General features: G+C 53.9%; 1 protein-coding gene across 1 annotated transcript in view; it reads right to left on the reverse strand.

Annotated features, from left to right (window-relative positions):
• COL4A2 (collagen type IV alpha 2 chain) overlaps positions 1-16803 on the reverse strand; it is a 172433-nt gene extending 155630 nt beyond the window's left edge. Inside the window, exons 1-2 of the mRNA XM_040487084.1 lie at positions 16710-16803; positions 16539-16593 (exon numbers count right to left, since the gene is read on the reverse strand). Of these exons, the coding sequence (XP_040343018.1) occupies positions 16539-16593; positions 16710-16753 (99 nt within the window). The 5' untranslated portion in view covers positions 16754-16803. The remainder of the gene's footprint in view (positions 1-16538; positions 16594-16709) is intronic.
• Between the last annotated feature and the right edge of the window lie 303 nt (positions 16804-17106).

Consider the following 17106-nt stretch of genomic DNA (forward strand, 5'->3'; position numbering starts at 1 on the left):
ACCTCGAGGACAAGTCCCCTCCCCATCAGCTACCTCACTGTCATGGGCCCAGCAGGGAGGGACTCGCAACTCTGGCTGACAAGTGGGGGGCTTTGAATGATGGCCCCCCAACCATTCCACTCGACTATGTGGTTTGGTCACTGGTCCATTTTCTGCACTCTTACCCTTGATAGACCACAAAGCCAAGTTTCTGCAAGCACAAAGGAGGCCACTGGCCAACTTCTGCCCTGAGGAAAAAGTTCACCTCGGCCCACAGACCGCTCATTGGCCACATGCCTGACTCCCCCTTGGGCCTGAAGCTCAAGAAAAAGAAATGCCATGAAGCAGGCTGGCATTCGGTCTTGCAGTGGAAGCATATTTTTCGTGAGTTTGACTCCGCAGATAAGCCAACGCCTGTCCACCCCAGTAGCTTTTTACACAGTGATTTGAGTTCAGTGAAGCCAACGACAGAGGAACTCCCGTCAGTTGACCCCAGCTGTGTGTGTCTGAGGGACGTGCCTTTGGCGCTGAACCTAATCATTTGCGCCGTTATTCTGAACACAAAGTTCCCCAAACCCTTCGTGTCTGTTCTGACCAGAACTCCTGTCTTTCCCACTTTCTTCCGCCTGTCTGTCCTTGACTCGGAGCCCAGCCACCCCACTCAGCCCTGCACTGGGCACTGGAGACTCGGGACACCCGGGACCCGGCCCCTGTGCTCCCGGGGCTCCCGGGGTCATGCCCAGGTTGCGGCAGGAAGAGGAAGGCCTCTTTCCTTTGGGATTTCCTCCCTGCGCGTCTGTGTGCCCTCCTCCCCTCAACCCCCGGGGGGGGTGATCACCCACGCCCCCCCGGAGACACCTGTGCCAGCTTTGCCCGGGGGGGGGGGGCGCCCTGGCTGCCCCACAGCTTCTCTGATATGCCCGCATCTCAAAACCAGGTTTTGTGATGGCAGAGGAACAAGAATTAAAGACACAAGCCTGGTATTGCTAACTCAAAAAGAATAAAAAGCACACAGCACCATGCCTGCCAGGAACCCTCAGGCCAACATCTGGTGCCATCTCTGGGCAGGTGGCTGCCCCTCTGACCCTCTCCTCCCCTTGTGCATCGGGTCGTGGCCTGCTCACAGCTCCCCAACCACAGAGGGCAGAACTGGAAACCCCAGAGCAGCCAGCAAGCCTCAGACATGTGGTCCCACCTCGCCACAGGCCCCAGCGGACTGGCCACGGGTTTCTAGGGTCGACACTTTCTCTAAGACAGAGGGGTAATTCAGCAGTGGGACGCTGATCGAATGGGGGAGCTGGGGCTCAGCGGGTTAGACCCAAACACTGGAAAGGGGGACAGAAAGGCCACCTTTCTTTAAAAAAAATTTTTTAAGATTATTTGTTTTGGGGGGTGCCTCGGTGGCTCAGTCGGTTGAGAGCCCGACTTCGGCTCAGGTCATGACCTCGCGGTCTGTGAGTTCAAGCCCCACATTGGGCTCTGTGCTGCCAGCTCGAAGTCTGGAACCTGCTTCGGATTCTGTGTCTCCCTCTCTCTCTCTGCCTGCCCCCTGCTCATGCTCTCTCTCTCTCTCTCTCTCTCTCTCAAAAAAAAAAAGTTAAACATGAAAAAATACTAGCGAGGGGTGTCTGGGAGGCTCAGTTGGTTAAGCGTCTGACTTCGGCTCAGTCATGACCTCACGGTTTGTGGGTTCGAGCCCCACGTCGGGCTCTGTGCTGACAGCTCAGAACCTGGAGCTGCTTCAGATTCTGTCTCCCTCTCTCTCTCTCTGCCCCTCCCCCACTCATGATCTCTGTCTCTCTCTCAAAAATGAATAAACTTCAAAAAATAAATTAAAAAAATTATCTTGAGAGAGAGAGAGAGAGAGAGAGAGAGAGAGAGAGAGAGAGAAAGCACAAGTTGGGGAGGGGCGGGAGGGGGGAGAGAATCCCAAGCAGGCTCCACGCTGTCCACGCAGAGCCTGACTTGGGGCTTGAACTCACGAACCGTGAGATCAAGACCTGAGCTGAAATCAAGAGTTGGACGCTTAACCAACTGACCCCCCAGGTGCCCCAAGACCACTTTCTTTCCACCTGTGTCTGAGTCTTCTCCCTCCAACTCTGCTGACTTTTCCTGGGTGGCCGGGAGCCTTCTGATCACGTCACCAGCCTCCTGCATGTAGAAGTCTTAAACATGCTAAGCCCTCCTACGGAATGGTTAAATGCCACATTCATTAAAAAAAATCCCCCAGCACGTCTGTGAGGGTCCTGTGCTGGGGAGGACACGTGTTTTGGGCCCTCGGGGAGCCCAGAGTCCACTCCAGTGACCTGAGGCAGACGCGGGTAAGAGGGATTTAGGCTCAGTGTCCCCACTGCTCCATATCCTGGGGTCTCCCCCACCCACCACGTCCGGACCCAGCACTGTGTGGAGATAGGGGCCAGGGGCCTGCAGCCGGGTGACCCTGGACAAGGCTTTAGCCTTGGTGGCCTGTGATGGCCTGACCGCTGCCCCCCGGAGACAGCCCCCTTCTGGGCTGCTGGGTGCAGCTCCTCCTGGGCCTCCTCCTGGCTCTCTGTCTCGATGCTTCACTTTCTAATGCCTTCCTGAGGAAGCCCGTGCAGCCCCGGGCCTCAGCAGGTCTGTGACACCCACATCTGCGCCCCCCCCCCCCCCCCCCCCCCCCCAGCCCAGGCCTTACCCACGAGCATCATCACACCTGCATATCCAGGCCTGGAGGAAACTTGACCCCACATGCCCCGCAGCCCGCTGGGTCACAGCGCCACCGACATGTGCCAGAAAGCGAGCCACACGGCTAGAGGAGAGGGGCCACTAGGGAGCCAGGCAGGCCACGTGGGGAGACGGGTCTGAGAGACGGAGGCACGGGAGCCCGCGGCCGACCTGCCCACTCGCCCCTTTGGTTTGAGCTGTGAGTCACTTCCTCTGAGCCTGACACCAGCCGCTGGTGCCACCAACCAAGACAACAACACTGAGCTCTGAAACAGTAGGTTAAAAAGCACAGGGGCATTATTCAGCCTCACCAAGGAAGGGCGTTTGGACACAGGCTGCACCGCGGATGAACCCCGAGGACGTCACGGCGCGCGGTAAGCCAGCCGCCGAAGGACACGCGTCGTACTGTTCCGCTTACACGAGGTCCCCGAAACAGGCAAACGAGGCTCGCAGACACGGAAGGCAAAACGGGGGTCACCGGGGTGGGGGAGGGGGGACGGGGGTTACCATGTCATGGGGACAGAGGTTCAGCTGGGGGAGATGAGAACGTTCTGGAGACGGACGGTGGTGTTTGCACAGCTCTGGGAGCAGGCTGGACGTCACTGACCGTACACTTGAAAACGTAGAGACAGTAAGCTTCATGCTGCGTGTGTCATATCACAGTGAAAAAACGTACAAAAATCAACACAGGTGTGTACCATGTATATGGGAGAGCCGAGGTGACATCAGTAAGACTGTTTTCAAGTGATTAGTTTACAAACACTATATGTTTGTGACATATGTGATATGTGAATCATGTACCAAGACCTCACTTTTCATTTCAAGAAATTTACCCAATTTTTACAATACTCAGAATACAGATGAAAAATACTTTTTTTTTTTTTTATGTGAGGAATTAAATAAAGGAAACCTCACCAAGGCTGCCTTTTTTTCCTATGTTTATTCTTATGGACTTTAGTTAATTAAACCCAATGAGGAAGAAAAACCACCACGAAGGCAGAAATATTCCCTGAATAAACACTCTTTTGTCCTTAACTCAAGAACTGGAAGAATACAGATTTGTTAAAGGTACTGCAAAAAGGAGAAAGAGGCAATCTTAAACATGGATGAAATATTTGTGTATCTTCTTTTAAACAAACTTATTTTCCTTTGAGGCACCGCTCTGGCTCTTGCTCCGGTTTTCATACAAACAGAAGCAGACGGCTCCGGGTTAGATTTGTTCTGAGAGAACCACGCTTTCCAGTTATTTGAGTTATCAGGGTCCATCCATTCTGTGTTCTAGAACTTCTAGACAGGAGTCAGTACTATTCTTATCTCTCTGCCCCATCCCCACTCATGCCCTCTCTCTGTCTTAAAAAAATAAATAAAACATTAAAAAAAAAAAAAGAAAAATCAGGAGTGAGCTTGAATGATCTTACACCTCCTCCCCGCCCCGGAGTAAAGTGAGTCATTTATTCTAGGTACAACTCGGGTTGGAGAGCAAAGAAATCACCCCCAAATTACAGCACGGGCTCACCGGGGGAGCTCGGATGAAGCGTGAATTGTACCCACTGGGTGCACTGGGTGGGAGGTCCCCAGGATGGGGGCTGCCTTCAGCAGGTAGAGAGCCTAGGACTGGAGGACCAGAGCTTCTGGGGAGCAGAGCAAATTGTCTTGGTTTTAAGGGCAAAGTCAGTCTCTGCATGGGCTTTGGAATTCCTGTATAGTCTTCTTAGGGCCTGTTATAAATCCCAATGACCCTGGGGAGGGATGGGTCCCAACATTCTAGAAGATTCTCCAGCTCCTTGAGGACTGCTGCTTCATCCAGAGGTGGAAATGTGGATGTCTGGCCCCAGCCCAGAACGGATCACTCAGAGTATGGGATTTTACAAGTTCCCCCGGGGATCCCAATGCCCTGCCAGGCCCAGGTCCCTGCTTTCATGGGAAACCAGAGGCAAATCGTGCATACACATATGGGCAGGAGGGGAGACCTGCTCTGAGCAAAGTTTTAGATCTAGGAGAGCACAGGAGCTTGGTGGAGACGTTTTGGAGCACCGATGAGAAATCAAATAGAATCTACAAAGATAAGTTTTAGGGGCACCTGGGTGGCTCAGTCAGTTAAACGTCTGACTCTTGATCTCGTCCAGGTCATGATCTCACGGTTTGGGAGTTCGAGCCCCAAGCCGGGCTCTGCCCTGACAGCTTGGAGCCCACTTGAGATTCTCTCTCTCCCTCTCTCTGCCCCTTCCACTGCTCGCTCTATCTTTCTGTCTCAAAATAAGTACATAAACTTAAAAAAAGAGAAATTTTACTCTTGTTTTCCCAATTGGACTCCACTGACGTGAGTTGGAAGAGGAAAATTTTTGTCTGTCATCTCCTGTCAATGGAAAAGTAGAGCGATTTGCTGTTACCACTGGTACTCGGGGCCAGCCAGCCAGCATGGGCACCCCTTCCAGGGGCTGGGGGTGTGAAGGACTGAATTTGCTTGCTCTGTGCACACATCCTGCCCTGTGCAGGTAGCCGGAGCCAGTGATTTGGGCCAGGTTCTATTTCCACCAAGAGCGTATCTGACAGCTCCATGCATGGTTCCTATAACCGAGCTGCTGAGGATCCTCCCAGAACCCTCAGCAGGAGGAGATGGGGACGGCATTCTCCTTCGAAGCCCCAGGAAATGCCTTGTCCTGCCCTGAGGGCGTGTGTTCCGCGAGGGTGGGAACCAGACCTGGAAATGTCAGCATTTACAAGCCTTCATTTTCAATATGAATGATTTTTGCTACGACTGTCCTCTTTGTTTAAACTTTGCAGCTTTCTCGAAATGCAATTAAAATGAGTGTGTCTGCCCTTTTGCAGTTTTATGACAGCCAAGGGCGGGCGGCTGAAGAAGGCTCGCTGCGGCAAGAAATACATTTCTTTTTTCCAACCTCTGGTATCTCGCTGTTGGGTCAGCACACACAAAAACTAATGTCTCCCCGTGCTGGCATGAGATCGACAAGTCATGTCAGACTCTTTGCTGTTACCATTCCCTGTTTTGCAACGGGAAGGGGAGGCTGGACCATAAAAGCTGGTGACTAAGATGAAGGAAATCCTGTCTGAGCTCAGATTGTCTTGGTGGGGGGTGGGGAGGGCCCACGAAACCTGGTAGGAATAAGCAGGAAACGAAGGTGGCGTTCAGATCGGAAGGAGACGATCTGGGCCCAACTTGGCGCTGTGTTGTAACTTGCGAGGTTGTTACAGTTGGGACAATGTTAGGACAATGACCAAGTAAGGAAGAAAGGGAAGGAGGTGGGCTTCCTCCGTGAAATTCCCAGCTGGAACCTTCCACCCACTGGCCTTCCTCACCTGGGCGCTCAGGAGGAAACAGGTCGGTCTGTGTGACCTGCCCACCCTGCCAGGAAATGGCAGGGGGGATCTCTGGGCTCTTCCAAGAGAGAAACCCTATCCTCGGATTTTACTGGGTATTTTCTATGCTGCCTCGCCAAACCCAAATCTCTGGAGTCTTCTTGCTTTGTTAAATTATACTTCGGTCTCAGAATTATTTGAACAAAATGTTCTTTGTAAGTCTTTCCATTCGTTCTGGAAATAATTTAGTTACACCTTGACCTAACTTTGATTAAAATTAAAATTCTTTCCTTCGTTGACATTTGTCAAACTCCAGAAAATGGAAACAACTGTCCCAAGGCTTTGGGAAGATGCCCCTATGCCCGTGTCGCCTCGTGGGCCTTCTGGTGTCCACAGGTCACTTGCTGGGGTCACGGCTGCTCCCCGCCAGGCTGTGCGAACACAGTGGGGTCTCAGCGCCAAAGATGTGGACCTTACTCCCCACGATTCCTCCTGTATGTCTCAGCCCCGCTGGCCTGGTGTCCCAGCCCACCTCTCCCCTGTCCCAGCTTGTGAGCTGGGCAAGACCCGGTCCCCTGCCTTGGAGGCCCCAGTCAGAGAGCGCCCTGTGGGGGCAGTGAGGCAACAGCTGTTCTGTCCCCAGATTCTCATAGCACTTAACCTGTTTCTGTGGCTTCACGTTTTCATGTTTTGAGGAAGAAGACCCACCTATATTTAATTAAAAATTTTTTAATGTTTACTTAATTTAGAGAGAGAGAGAGAGACAGAGAGTGTGCAGGGGAGGGTCAGAGAGAGAGGGAGACACAGAATCCGAAGTAGGCTCCAGGTTCTGAGCTGTCAGCACAGAGCCCGACACGGGGTGCGAACCACGAACGGTGAGATCATGACCTGAGCCGAAGTCAGACACGTAACTGACTGAGCCACCCAGGTGCCCCTAATTAAAAAAAAATCCTAAAGCCAGGTAGCCATTGGCCAGCATTTATCAAGCCCTACAAGGCTAAAATTGCTAAGATCTTTATATGCGATTTCTTTTTCCCTGAGAGCACACTTACAAGGCAGAACTATTTTTATTCCAGCTTTAGAAAAGCAGCTAAAGCTGGAAGGCTCAGTAGCTTTGCCCAAAGTCGTGCAGCCAGGAAGTAGCAGATCACACTTCGAACTCCAGACCCAAGCTGGCCTTCCTCTGCAAAAACCGACACCACGGTCCCACTCTCTCTTCCACGTGCCGTGGAACAGACCACGGCTCTGGGTCTCGAGTCTGCCTTCTACAGGTTTGCTGACGACCACAACCGTGTGGATCTGAGTTACCATAAGGCCTACTCGCCAAAGGAGAGAGAAACTTTGTCTCACACAGCGAGCTTCCTCTCTAAGCGGGGACGATCCCAGGTGGTATATTCAACTTCAAACATTGTCACACAGTTGGACAACTGCCCCCCCCCCCCCCCCACTGTGCTCTGCACGCCCCCATCCACTGCCCCTGGCCTGTCTCACTCTGGACCCAGACCTGAGCCCCCGGGAGGATCCACGTACCTAACGGCTCCCAGGACAATCCAACACATTCACTTGGTGAACGAATTACACAAAACCCATCTCACCGTGACGTTGCACCATGGTTACCAGCATTCCTGTTTTACCCAGAAGAAAAGGCTCAGAGAGGAGAAGTGACTTCTCCTGGTCACTGGCCCCAACCCCAGAAGCTCCAGCTCTGCCTGACCGACCACACCCGCCTGCCAGCTGGCATGTGGGAAACTCAATGCAGAAGGATCAGAACGAAAACACTGCCGTGAAAGCCGGGAATTGGCACCACCCAGGAGAAAGGGACCCTGTCTTCATTCCACTGTGGTCCAGGGGTCTCTGCACAGTCAGCATAATTTAGGGAGGGCCCTTACTCCCCAGGAGGGTTCAGTGAACCCTTCTCCAAGTTAGGGCTAACACTTTCCCCATAGCCTCCTCATCTGCTGGAGATAATGCCGTGCTTACGCGACCCTCCCCGCTTTACAAAGCCGTCATCCACACGCCTCCACGGCCTGGAATCTCCAAAAGGACCTGGAGAAAGAGATTTCCAGGAGTTCTGTCTGTGGCTGGGATTCCCCGCTGCCCATTCGGGCCTCTCTGGGTCATCCTGTCTGGACGGCCACCTGTCCAGTCCGCTTCTTGGGGGTCCACAGGCCACTCAGTCACCTATGCGCACAGGCCGGCCTCCCTGCAGAGGGGCCCCTGGAAAGAACAGGTCTGCCTGACAGTTCCCTAGAGACAGGCATGCCCCCCTCCTTCCGCTGGGCAGCCCTTGTGGGGAAAGGAGGCAGGAGTATCCACGGCCGCGTGTGTGAGTGTGGACCCTGCTGTTCTCTGTTTACCCATGATCTGTCTGACTCCACCCATATCGTCCATCTACCTATTTACCTACCTATCCATCCATCCATCTCTCTCTGTAACCTATCAATCATCTACATCCATAATCCACCCATCAGTCTATCAATCAATCTACGTCTGTATCTAGTCTGTCTCTATCACCTCTGTCTAGCTAGCACCTACATCTATCACCCATCCATACTCTCTGCAGATAAATAGCAGACACACCGATCTCCCACGTGATGGGCATACGTATGCTTTATGTGTCCCACGCTGTGTGTGTCTTGCATATGTGCTCGTATTCTGTGACGAGGGACTTGTCAGCCTAGCACAGTGGTTGAGAGCAGAGGTCTTGGAATAACCAAGTCCTGGACTTCGCTCCCAGCCTCACTGCTTACTGGCCATGACACGTGCCCTCACCTGGGTGTGCCTCAGTCTGCACACCTGTAAAGTGGGGCAATCGCAGTGCTGTGGGCATTTAGCAGGTACTGTGTGTTGGTGGCTTAGCTCAGTTCCCGGCACTGATGTGACCAGCAGGCAGTGGCTGCTGTATTTCTGGGATATTTTAGTTGTTCCCGGGGTTTCTGGAGCCCTGGGAGCACCTTCGGGGATCCCTCTTTCTGATTTCTGATCCCAGGAGATCCCACGAGCCCTCCCAGGGGCCCCTTCCTTCTCTCCAACCTGGAGCCAGAGGCCACCGGGTGCGGGCAGAGGGGGAGGGGAGTGTGCCCAGCAGGGCCCGTGGCACTGGCCGGTTTCCTGCATCCTCCCTCCCACCAGCGCGCGGTCACCGCACCGCCACTGCTAATCAGCCTGTCTGTTCTCTGACGGACAAGCCGGAGCCGTGGAGGCATCCCAGGGAGCATGTCCTCTGTTCTCCTGGGGCCCTCATTACTCCACAAAGACAGTCACAGATCCGAGAGTGCTCGACACGCAGACATATTGTTACGTCATTTCTACCAGGTCCCAGAAAATTAGTGCATGGAATTCCAGAACACCCACTCTTCTGTAGTTCCCACATGGGAGATGGCCGAACTGGGCAAAAGCAGCAACATAGGAATTTCATGGGTGGGGCTGAAACAATCCCCAGGAAAAAATGCAAATCCTTCACAGACAGATCAACACATCCGTTATCATCACACTCAGCTAGTGCTATCCAGCGGGGGCAGCGCTTAATTTGGGGCCCCCCGAGCCCCCCCCCCCCCCCCCGCAGTGAGAAAAGCTACATTTTAATCTAATCTTTTATTCATTGTTCCGCGACTGTATTTCTCACCCAAAAGGTGTGTTGGAACACTTTCAACTAATTGCATCGCCACTCATTTCTGGAACACTTTATTGAAGGCCTAGTGTGTTTCAGGCCCCGGAGCAAACGATGTATCTGTGAACAAACCCCAGACGAAACGTGCCCTAAACTTTGGATTGTGGCAGCAGCAGTTACGTCGAGGATGAGTGAAGAAAGTGTTGGATGTCTACATGGGTTATGAAAGATAATTTAAAATCTTGAGTATCTTTTTAAATTTTATTATTTGAGAGAGAGAGAGAAAGAGAGAGAGAGACAGAGACAGAGACAGAGGAAGAGAGAGAGAGCGAGCAGGAGAGGGGCAGGGGCAGAGAAAGGGGGAGAATTCCAAGCAGGCTTCATGCTCAGCATGGAGCCCAACTTGGGGCTCGATCCTACGACCCTGGGATCATGACCTGAGCCGAAATCAAGAGTTGGATGCTCAACCGACTGTGCCATCCAGGCGCCCCTACAATCGTTAATATCTAATGCTATTCTAAGTCCTGGCAGTCTGAGAGGGCACTTTAATTAGACCCCTAAATGGGTCTCATTTCCAAGGGACAGAGGCTCCGGCTGGGCGGGTGCAGGCCTTCTGACCTCTGCCTCTTGGGCAAGGGGGCAGGGTGTCCTCTGTGTGACGGGGCTGTGGGCTACAGCGAGGGGACAGGGTGTGCGGGCAGCTACAAAACAGAAGGGGCCAGGGCCAAGGGCCAGGGGCTGCTCTGTTCCTGCAGGGTGGTGACAGAGGCTAATGTGTGAGGTGACAGCAGCTGGCCACTGGCCATCCTTGCTGCTGGCCCTTTCCCGCAGCCCATGACTAGAGCAGAAGGTATGGCCACTTGGAGATGTGGCTGGTGGCACTCCAAGCTCTGTCACGGGGCCGGTGGCAATGCCAGGAGCCTGCACAGCCGGACACCCCAGGCTGAGCCGCTTTCCCACCCGGCTGTCTACAGGGTTTTCTAGGTGTGGAAGGTGGGGGTGGGGCTCTCCTTGTGTATGCAGTGCCCAAGGGCTTACGGATGCCTGCCTGACAAATTAGCAGGGGCCAGGGCGTGAGCCAGCCGTGTTCAATGTCTTTCTGAGAGTGGCACCATCGTGCCGACCTGTCCTGCCACTGCAAGGTCTAGAAAGAACTATGACGGCTTCCTCCCCGGGCAGTCAGTCAAGGACGGGGGGCTGCCGTGGCTCACCCTGGAGCCCCAACAACAGACTGAGTCATGGAAACTCCATCGGGATGCCTCTTCTCCCCTGTCTTTGGAAAGCACTCCACCCGAGTTAGGGGGACAGAAGCTCTTGGCCAGGGAAGGGCTGCTTCTGCCGTACCTCCAAGCACACACGAGTGCCTTTTGTTACTTACTCTATTGGAGAGAAGATGGGAACACTATTTCCCTCGTGCTGGCCACACCTGCTGCTCTCTAGTACAAGACCTGCCGCTTCTCAGCTTCCTCTCGTCCGCCTGGCGTGTGCTCGCCCAAGGAGGCTGCCCCGTGGCTTCTGAGAGCAGGTGTTGACTTGGAAATATTTAGATCTGCGGAAAAGGTGCACAGACAGTGCAAAGGGTCCCCGCACACCCTCCATCAAGAGTGATGATGCTACGTCAGCATCTTCGATAACCTTGGTGCGTTTTGTCAAAATGAGACATTAACGTTGAGTGCGTTGATAAACTACAGACTCTACTAGGCTTTTGCCAGTTTTTTCCACTAACGTTCTTTCTCTCTTCCAAGATCCAATCCAGGATACCACACTGAACTTAGGGGAGCCTATTTACAAAAGAACCCGCTGCTTGGAAAGGCAGCCTCCCTCACAGCATCAGAGCCCGCTGTGTACACCAGGAGCCCGGCTGAGTGCTGGGAGATGGGGGGGCACCCAGCACAAGGAGGCCAGAGCCGGTGGGTGGGGCTGAGCCTGCAGGGATGCTGCTGGGATTTGGGTTTCCTTTGAAGTGCACTCCTGACCATGTGGACAGGACTGGAGAAACTTGTGGGGCCCTCCTAAGACTAGACATCCCCTTTTTCATTCATTCACTCAGTGTTAGAAGCCACTGACATCATGGTTAGTGAGTCACTTAGGCCTTTATCTGACCCAGAAGAGTCTTATTAACTGAGGGTTCAGCTACCAGGGCAAAAGTAACCACCAAAAACCTGCCTGCTCTCATCTCAGCTGATTAATTACCATTCACTCAATTCCAGAGGCTTCTCAGGCCCTGAAGATAAAAAGTCTAGTGCAGTAAGTTTTTTTTTTTTTAATTTTTTAATGCTTTTATTTATTTTTGAGAGAGAGAGAGAGACAGCACGTGTGCAAGCAGAAGAGGGGTAGAGAGAGAGGGAGACACAGAATCTGAAGCAGGCTCCAGATTCTGAGATGTCACAGAGCCTGACGTGGGGCTCGAACCCACAAACTGTGAGATCATGACCTGAGCTGAAGTCAGATGCTTTACCGACTGAGCCACCCAGGTGCCCCAACATATTTATTTTAAAGTCACATTCTGGAGCAGCGTACGTCCGTACCTGGAAAAGCGTTCCCCTAGGGGCGCCTGGGTGGCTCGGTCAGTTAAGCGGCCGACTTCGGCTCAGGTCATGATCTCGCGGTCCGTGAGTTCAAGCCCCGCGTCAGGCTCTGTGCTGATGGCTCAGAGCCTGGAGCCTGTTTCGGATTCTGTGTCTCCCTCTCTCTGACCCTCCCCGTTCATGCTCTGTCTCTCTCTGTCTCAAAAATAAATAAACTTTAAAAAAAAATAAAAAAAAAATAAAAAAGAAAAAAAAAGAAAAGCGTTCCTGTGGCAGGGTCGCAGCTGGGAAGGGTGGGAGCCAGCTCAGCACACAGGGGAGGGTCTGCACTGGGTGTGGACACTGGAGCGCCCCAGCACTGGCACCCTGCAACACGACTCCTCGCCTTCCCCACGCCCCAGAACCAAGGTGTCAGGTGACTTGTTCTGGGGGCAAACAACCAGTTAGTAGCCAGGCGGGGGTGGGGGCTCCGTGCCCCCAAGACTCCTGTGTGGTCAGTGGTTTCCGGGGGCCACCAGCCACTGCACAGACTGCCTGGTTTGCAAGCCAAATCAGCCTTTAGCGGCGGTGATGACGACCACCGACCCCAGCAGATATAGCAAGACGCAGCTACAGACCTTTCACTAAAGCTTCCTCATCAGAGATAAATATTCTTTCTCGGAGTAAAAGAACAGACGCTCTAAAACCACCTTGTGAGTCAAGACCGTCCCAACTTCCCTCACATTCTCTATTTAGTTGAAGCTTGTCACCCATTGTTTTTTAATCCTTTCTCCAGAAAGACCATCCTTTCTGTGTTTTCCATTTTAGCAAAGTCTTTGTTTTCTACTCGAGAACTTTTCACTTTCTCCCTCTCTCTGGCTCCAAACCATCCCACAGACAGTGAGGCAGTGCGAGGGCTGTGTCCCTGTGTCTATCCTTTGTGGCCGATTTTAGTTCTGCGATACTATGACAAATTCCTCCTGTCACTGACTGTGGCCAAGTCATACTGGCCACCCAGGGAGGTCTGCTTTGCTGGCCTCCAGAGAGCTGCATACATGCTTCCTGCTTGTTTTTCCACAAACAGAGGAGGAAGCCTGTGATATTTCCCTTCTTCTTAGGGGCCCAGATTTCCAACAATGGGACTAGTGCTCTAGGGAATTGTGGGAAAGAAGCGCTCTCCTGGATTCCTGTGTCGCGCACTGGAGGCATCTCAGGACCGCACATTCTTTATAGCTTACCGACAAGCCAAGGGAGAGGAGAAAACCTCAGAATACATTGCTTTTTTTTTTTTTTTTTTTTTTGCGAGGGGGAGAGAAAGGTATGGCTGCTTGCAGAAGCATCCCATAAATTTTCCAGGGCTTGGAGCCCTGGAAGGGGCCTGGAGGTTGAAGCTGGTGCTGAAGACAGTGTGGATCCCAGCACTTCCTGGGGTGGGCACAGCACCTGCACCACCAGGCCCCCCTGGCTGCACCCTAATACCTGGGAGAATCTACAGTGTGCAGCCAGTCTCCCCAGCCGAGGTCGCAGGGTCAGCACGGCCCACGGCATATTTGATCTCAGGGAAGGCCTTTGTTCTCTGGAATTCTCTTCATCCCAGAATCACACCAGACGGGCTCTTAGATCTTCAAGGCTGCTGCCCCATCTCTCAAGATAAGTAACAACTCAGCACCAGCTCAGCATGGGCTGCAGAGGGCTTTCAAGTCTCTACAAGGCCCCACCTCAGGAACCTTCCCTCCCAGGAACCCGGCACATGCCTCACGCACTTGCCCCATGCCAAGCTCCAGCCTGCTGCTTTGGGGTCCATTCGCCCGACAGCCTTAGCTCTGGGCTCCCGCTCTTTCGAGCAAAGCAGCAGGGGACAAGGAGTGATATTTCCCTTTCCAGAAACCAGTGTGTGGGCTTTACTCTCAGTCACGGTCAAGAGCAAAGAGAAAGCAGAAGACTCAAATCCTGAAACTCAGGAGTGTTCCCACCACTGACTTACAGTCTGATCCCGGGTCACTTAGTGGGGAAGGTGTCTGGGTTCCAACCCCACATTGGCACTGACAAAGAGAGAGACCTTGAGCAAGCTGTCTAAACACACTGTGCCTCTGTTTTTCTAATCTGTAAATTGGAAGTAATAATAGTTACCTACTCAGGTAGACACAGTGTGTTTCCCATGAGGCCTGTGGACCAAGACATGTGGAGAAGGCCCACAAGTAGGCCCATATAAATAACTGTCTACTCTCTTCGGTAACTGTTTTCAGCTGCTTCTGCTACAAAGCTCTTCCAGCTAAAAGAGCAGCCCCCTTTTTTCTGACCTGACCTTCCCCGGGGAAGAGTCCTTGGCTCAAATGGGCAATGAGGCAGGGGTTCTGGAGCCTAGTAGACAAACAGGGGAGGAGATAAACTTGCCACAAAGAAGACCTATTTCTTAATGGATATCGTTAAGAACCAAGGTAATACCTACTAAAGCCAGAGGTCAACAAGAAGTTAATAAGTAGAAGGGCCGATGTTGAATACAACAAACTGCCTATCCGTTGAAGACTGTATACACCCATAAGCCTCTAGTAAAACGACTCAAAATGGCAAGTGACTCCAACCGCTTCTCTGCCCAACACTCTAATTCAGTGGTTCCCAAACTTGGGCATCAAGTAGAATGCACCTCCAGGCTCCATCCCAGAAAGCCTGACCAGAAGACCTAGACTGGGAGCGAACCAGCCTCCCCAGGAGGGCGGAGGGGTCCAAGGTCCGTGCTCTGGGAAGCATGGCCAGACAGTGAACGCTCTCAGTCCCATCGTGAGTCAGAGGGCAGATGCTCAGGGGAACGGGCCGCATCTAAGCGGTTTTGGAGGAAGGCACAGGGGCCGGCGCCTGCCTCTGTAACAGGCAAGGGAGGCTCTCTTCCCGTTCTAAGTCTGGAAACTAGGGCCCAGGGTCTGCGGGATGAGGGAAGAGCACCATTTATGAGTCCAGTCTTCTGCCATGAAGCCCTTACCAGTGTTAGGATCAGTCCCACGTGAGACTCATGAGACTTCCACCATCCCCAGGAAGAAAACCAGGGTATTAGAAAAGTGGTTTTAGGGCCAAGGGGTGTGGAGACAGCACACCAGGGTGCACGCTCTCAGCACGATTCAGCGTGGCCTTTCTAGGTCCTCCTCCTTCTCACAGAGTGTGTCTGCCACTCTGACTCGTGACTCTGGGCCAAGTCCTACCTGTCGTGTGTGCCTAAGGACCATAAGAGTCAACGGTTCCAGCACCTAGGCTTTCACCTTCCTCAACCAGGACACGTGGAGACGACAAAGAGACAGACTTGAGCTTTAAGAAAACTTTGGCCTGGAACGTTCTGGTGAAAGTCTATGGACTTCCCAGGCCGGGTCCTGAACTGGAGAAAGCAGAAAGGTAGAGCTAAAGTTTCTTTCCAAGCTGGAGTAGCACTTTTTCGCTCACTGCCTTTAAAAGCCTTGTTTGTTTTACGTGAGGACAGAATGATGAAAATAACAGAATTTCAACCAAACCACGAAGGCAGCTTCCCAGGGTCCTGTGTGTGCACCCTGCCCACACAGGGAGCCTGCCACAGTCACCTGGGAAGTCAGGAATTCTATCAGAGCGCGCCGAGGGTGGGGTGGGGATACAGTGTGTTCCCTGGGATTCTAGTCCCAGTTGGAACATCTGTGTCCACAACGGAAGAGACTGCCAATGACCCGTGTTCTGTCAAGTTTGGTGAAGAGTGGCTCCAACTACTTAAACCCAACTTACAAAATCCCATTTGCAATCACAAGTGCAGTGCCAGGGCCGGCAAGGCAGCTCTAAATGCACCTGAGCGCCTCCCAGCCCTGCTGTTCCAGGGCCAGACTCCGACCGGGGAGAAAACGCAGGGTTTCTGCCACTGTGCACCCACATGGGTTACAACGGATACACTCTGGTTCTGCTCGCCCCTCGCCCCGCCCACTCCCCCAAAGCCTCTCATTTAAAGGCAGGAGAAGACTCTCCCCCAAGGATGGTACCCAGACACCAGCTTCCAAGGCCACAAACCCGTTTCTTCTGGGTACCCCGGTGCCTCCCACGCCACGTGACTGACAGCCTTCCCTCTAGAAGCCAGAGTTTTGCTCAAGCTTAGGAGAGGATGCCGCAGGCTACGTTTTAAATTACTGGCTTTCGTGGGCGGCCCCCGCCTGTAACGCACACGACAGAAGTGGGGACCCCAAGGGAAGGCAAACTTGAGGAGTTCTCCCGGAAAGGCCAGCTCTCTGGGAACCTGGGCTGGGTCATGGCCGCGCGCGCGCTCGCGTGTATACACACACACACACACACACACACACACACACACACACACTCTCAGGTGAGCACGCATGAACTGCCTTGTGCTGAGGCCACTCTGTGTCCCTGCCACACTCTTGCCCGCGAATCAGAGCCCGTGAACGGGACCCAGGACTTACCGCCAGGACGCTCTGGGCCAGGAGCCCCACTGTCACAGCCCCCAGCAGCAGCCACCTGGAGGGAGGGAGAGGGAGCGCCATGAGCGCGCCGGCTCGGCTGGGCAATCCCCGGGTCACCCGCAAGGCCCCCCGCGCGCAGGACCCACGGGGACGCGGCCGAAGGTGGCTTACCGCCGCAGGGCAGGGCTGGACGCCAAGCACTGGTGACGGTCCATGCTTCCGATCCGGCCTCCCCGGGCGCCGCTCGGTCCCTCCTAGCCTGGAGGGCGAGAGACAAAGCGGCCTCAGCAGGGGCTGGGGAGGGAGCATCCCGGGCCCCCCGGCCCCCAGCCGCGGGAAAGCTGGGCGCGCCCCCGCGCCCCTGTAGGGGTGACAGAGAGCGGCCCCGAGACCAGACGCAAGAAGGGGGAGCCCTCCACTTAGGCCCCGCTCGGCGCTACTTCGCTGAGGCCGCCCGGCGCCCCCCCGCCTCCTCCCCAGCAGAAGCGCGCACGGCCCCCGTCTGCTGCGGGCTCCCCGAGTCCCAGCCCCCGGCCCGGGGCTCGTTGTCCCCGGGGCCGCCCTCACC

Source organism: Herpailurus yagouaroundi, unplaced genomic scaffold (genome assembly GCF_014898765.1).
Source record: "Herpailurus yagouaroundi ecotype Mexico unplaced genomic scaffold, PumYag 164, whole genome shotgun sequence".
NCBI classification, from domain to species: Eukaryota; Metazoa; Chordata; class Mammalia; order Carnivora; family Felidae; genus Herpailurus; species Herpailurus yagouaroundi.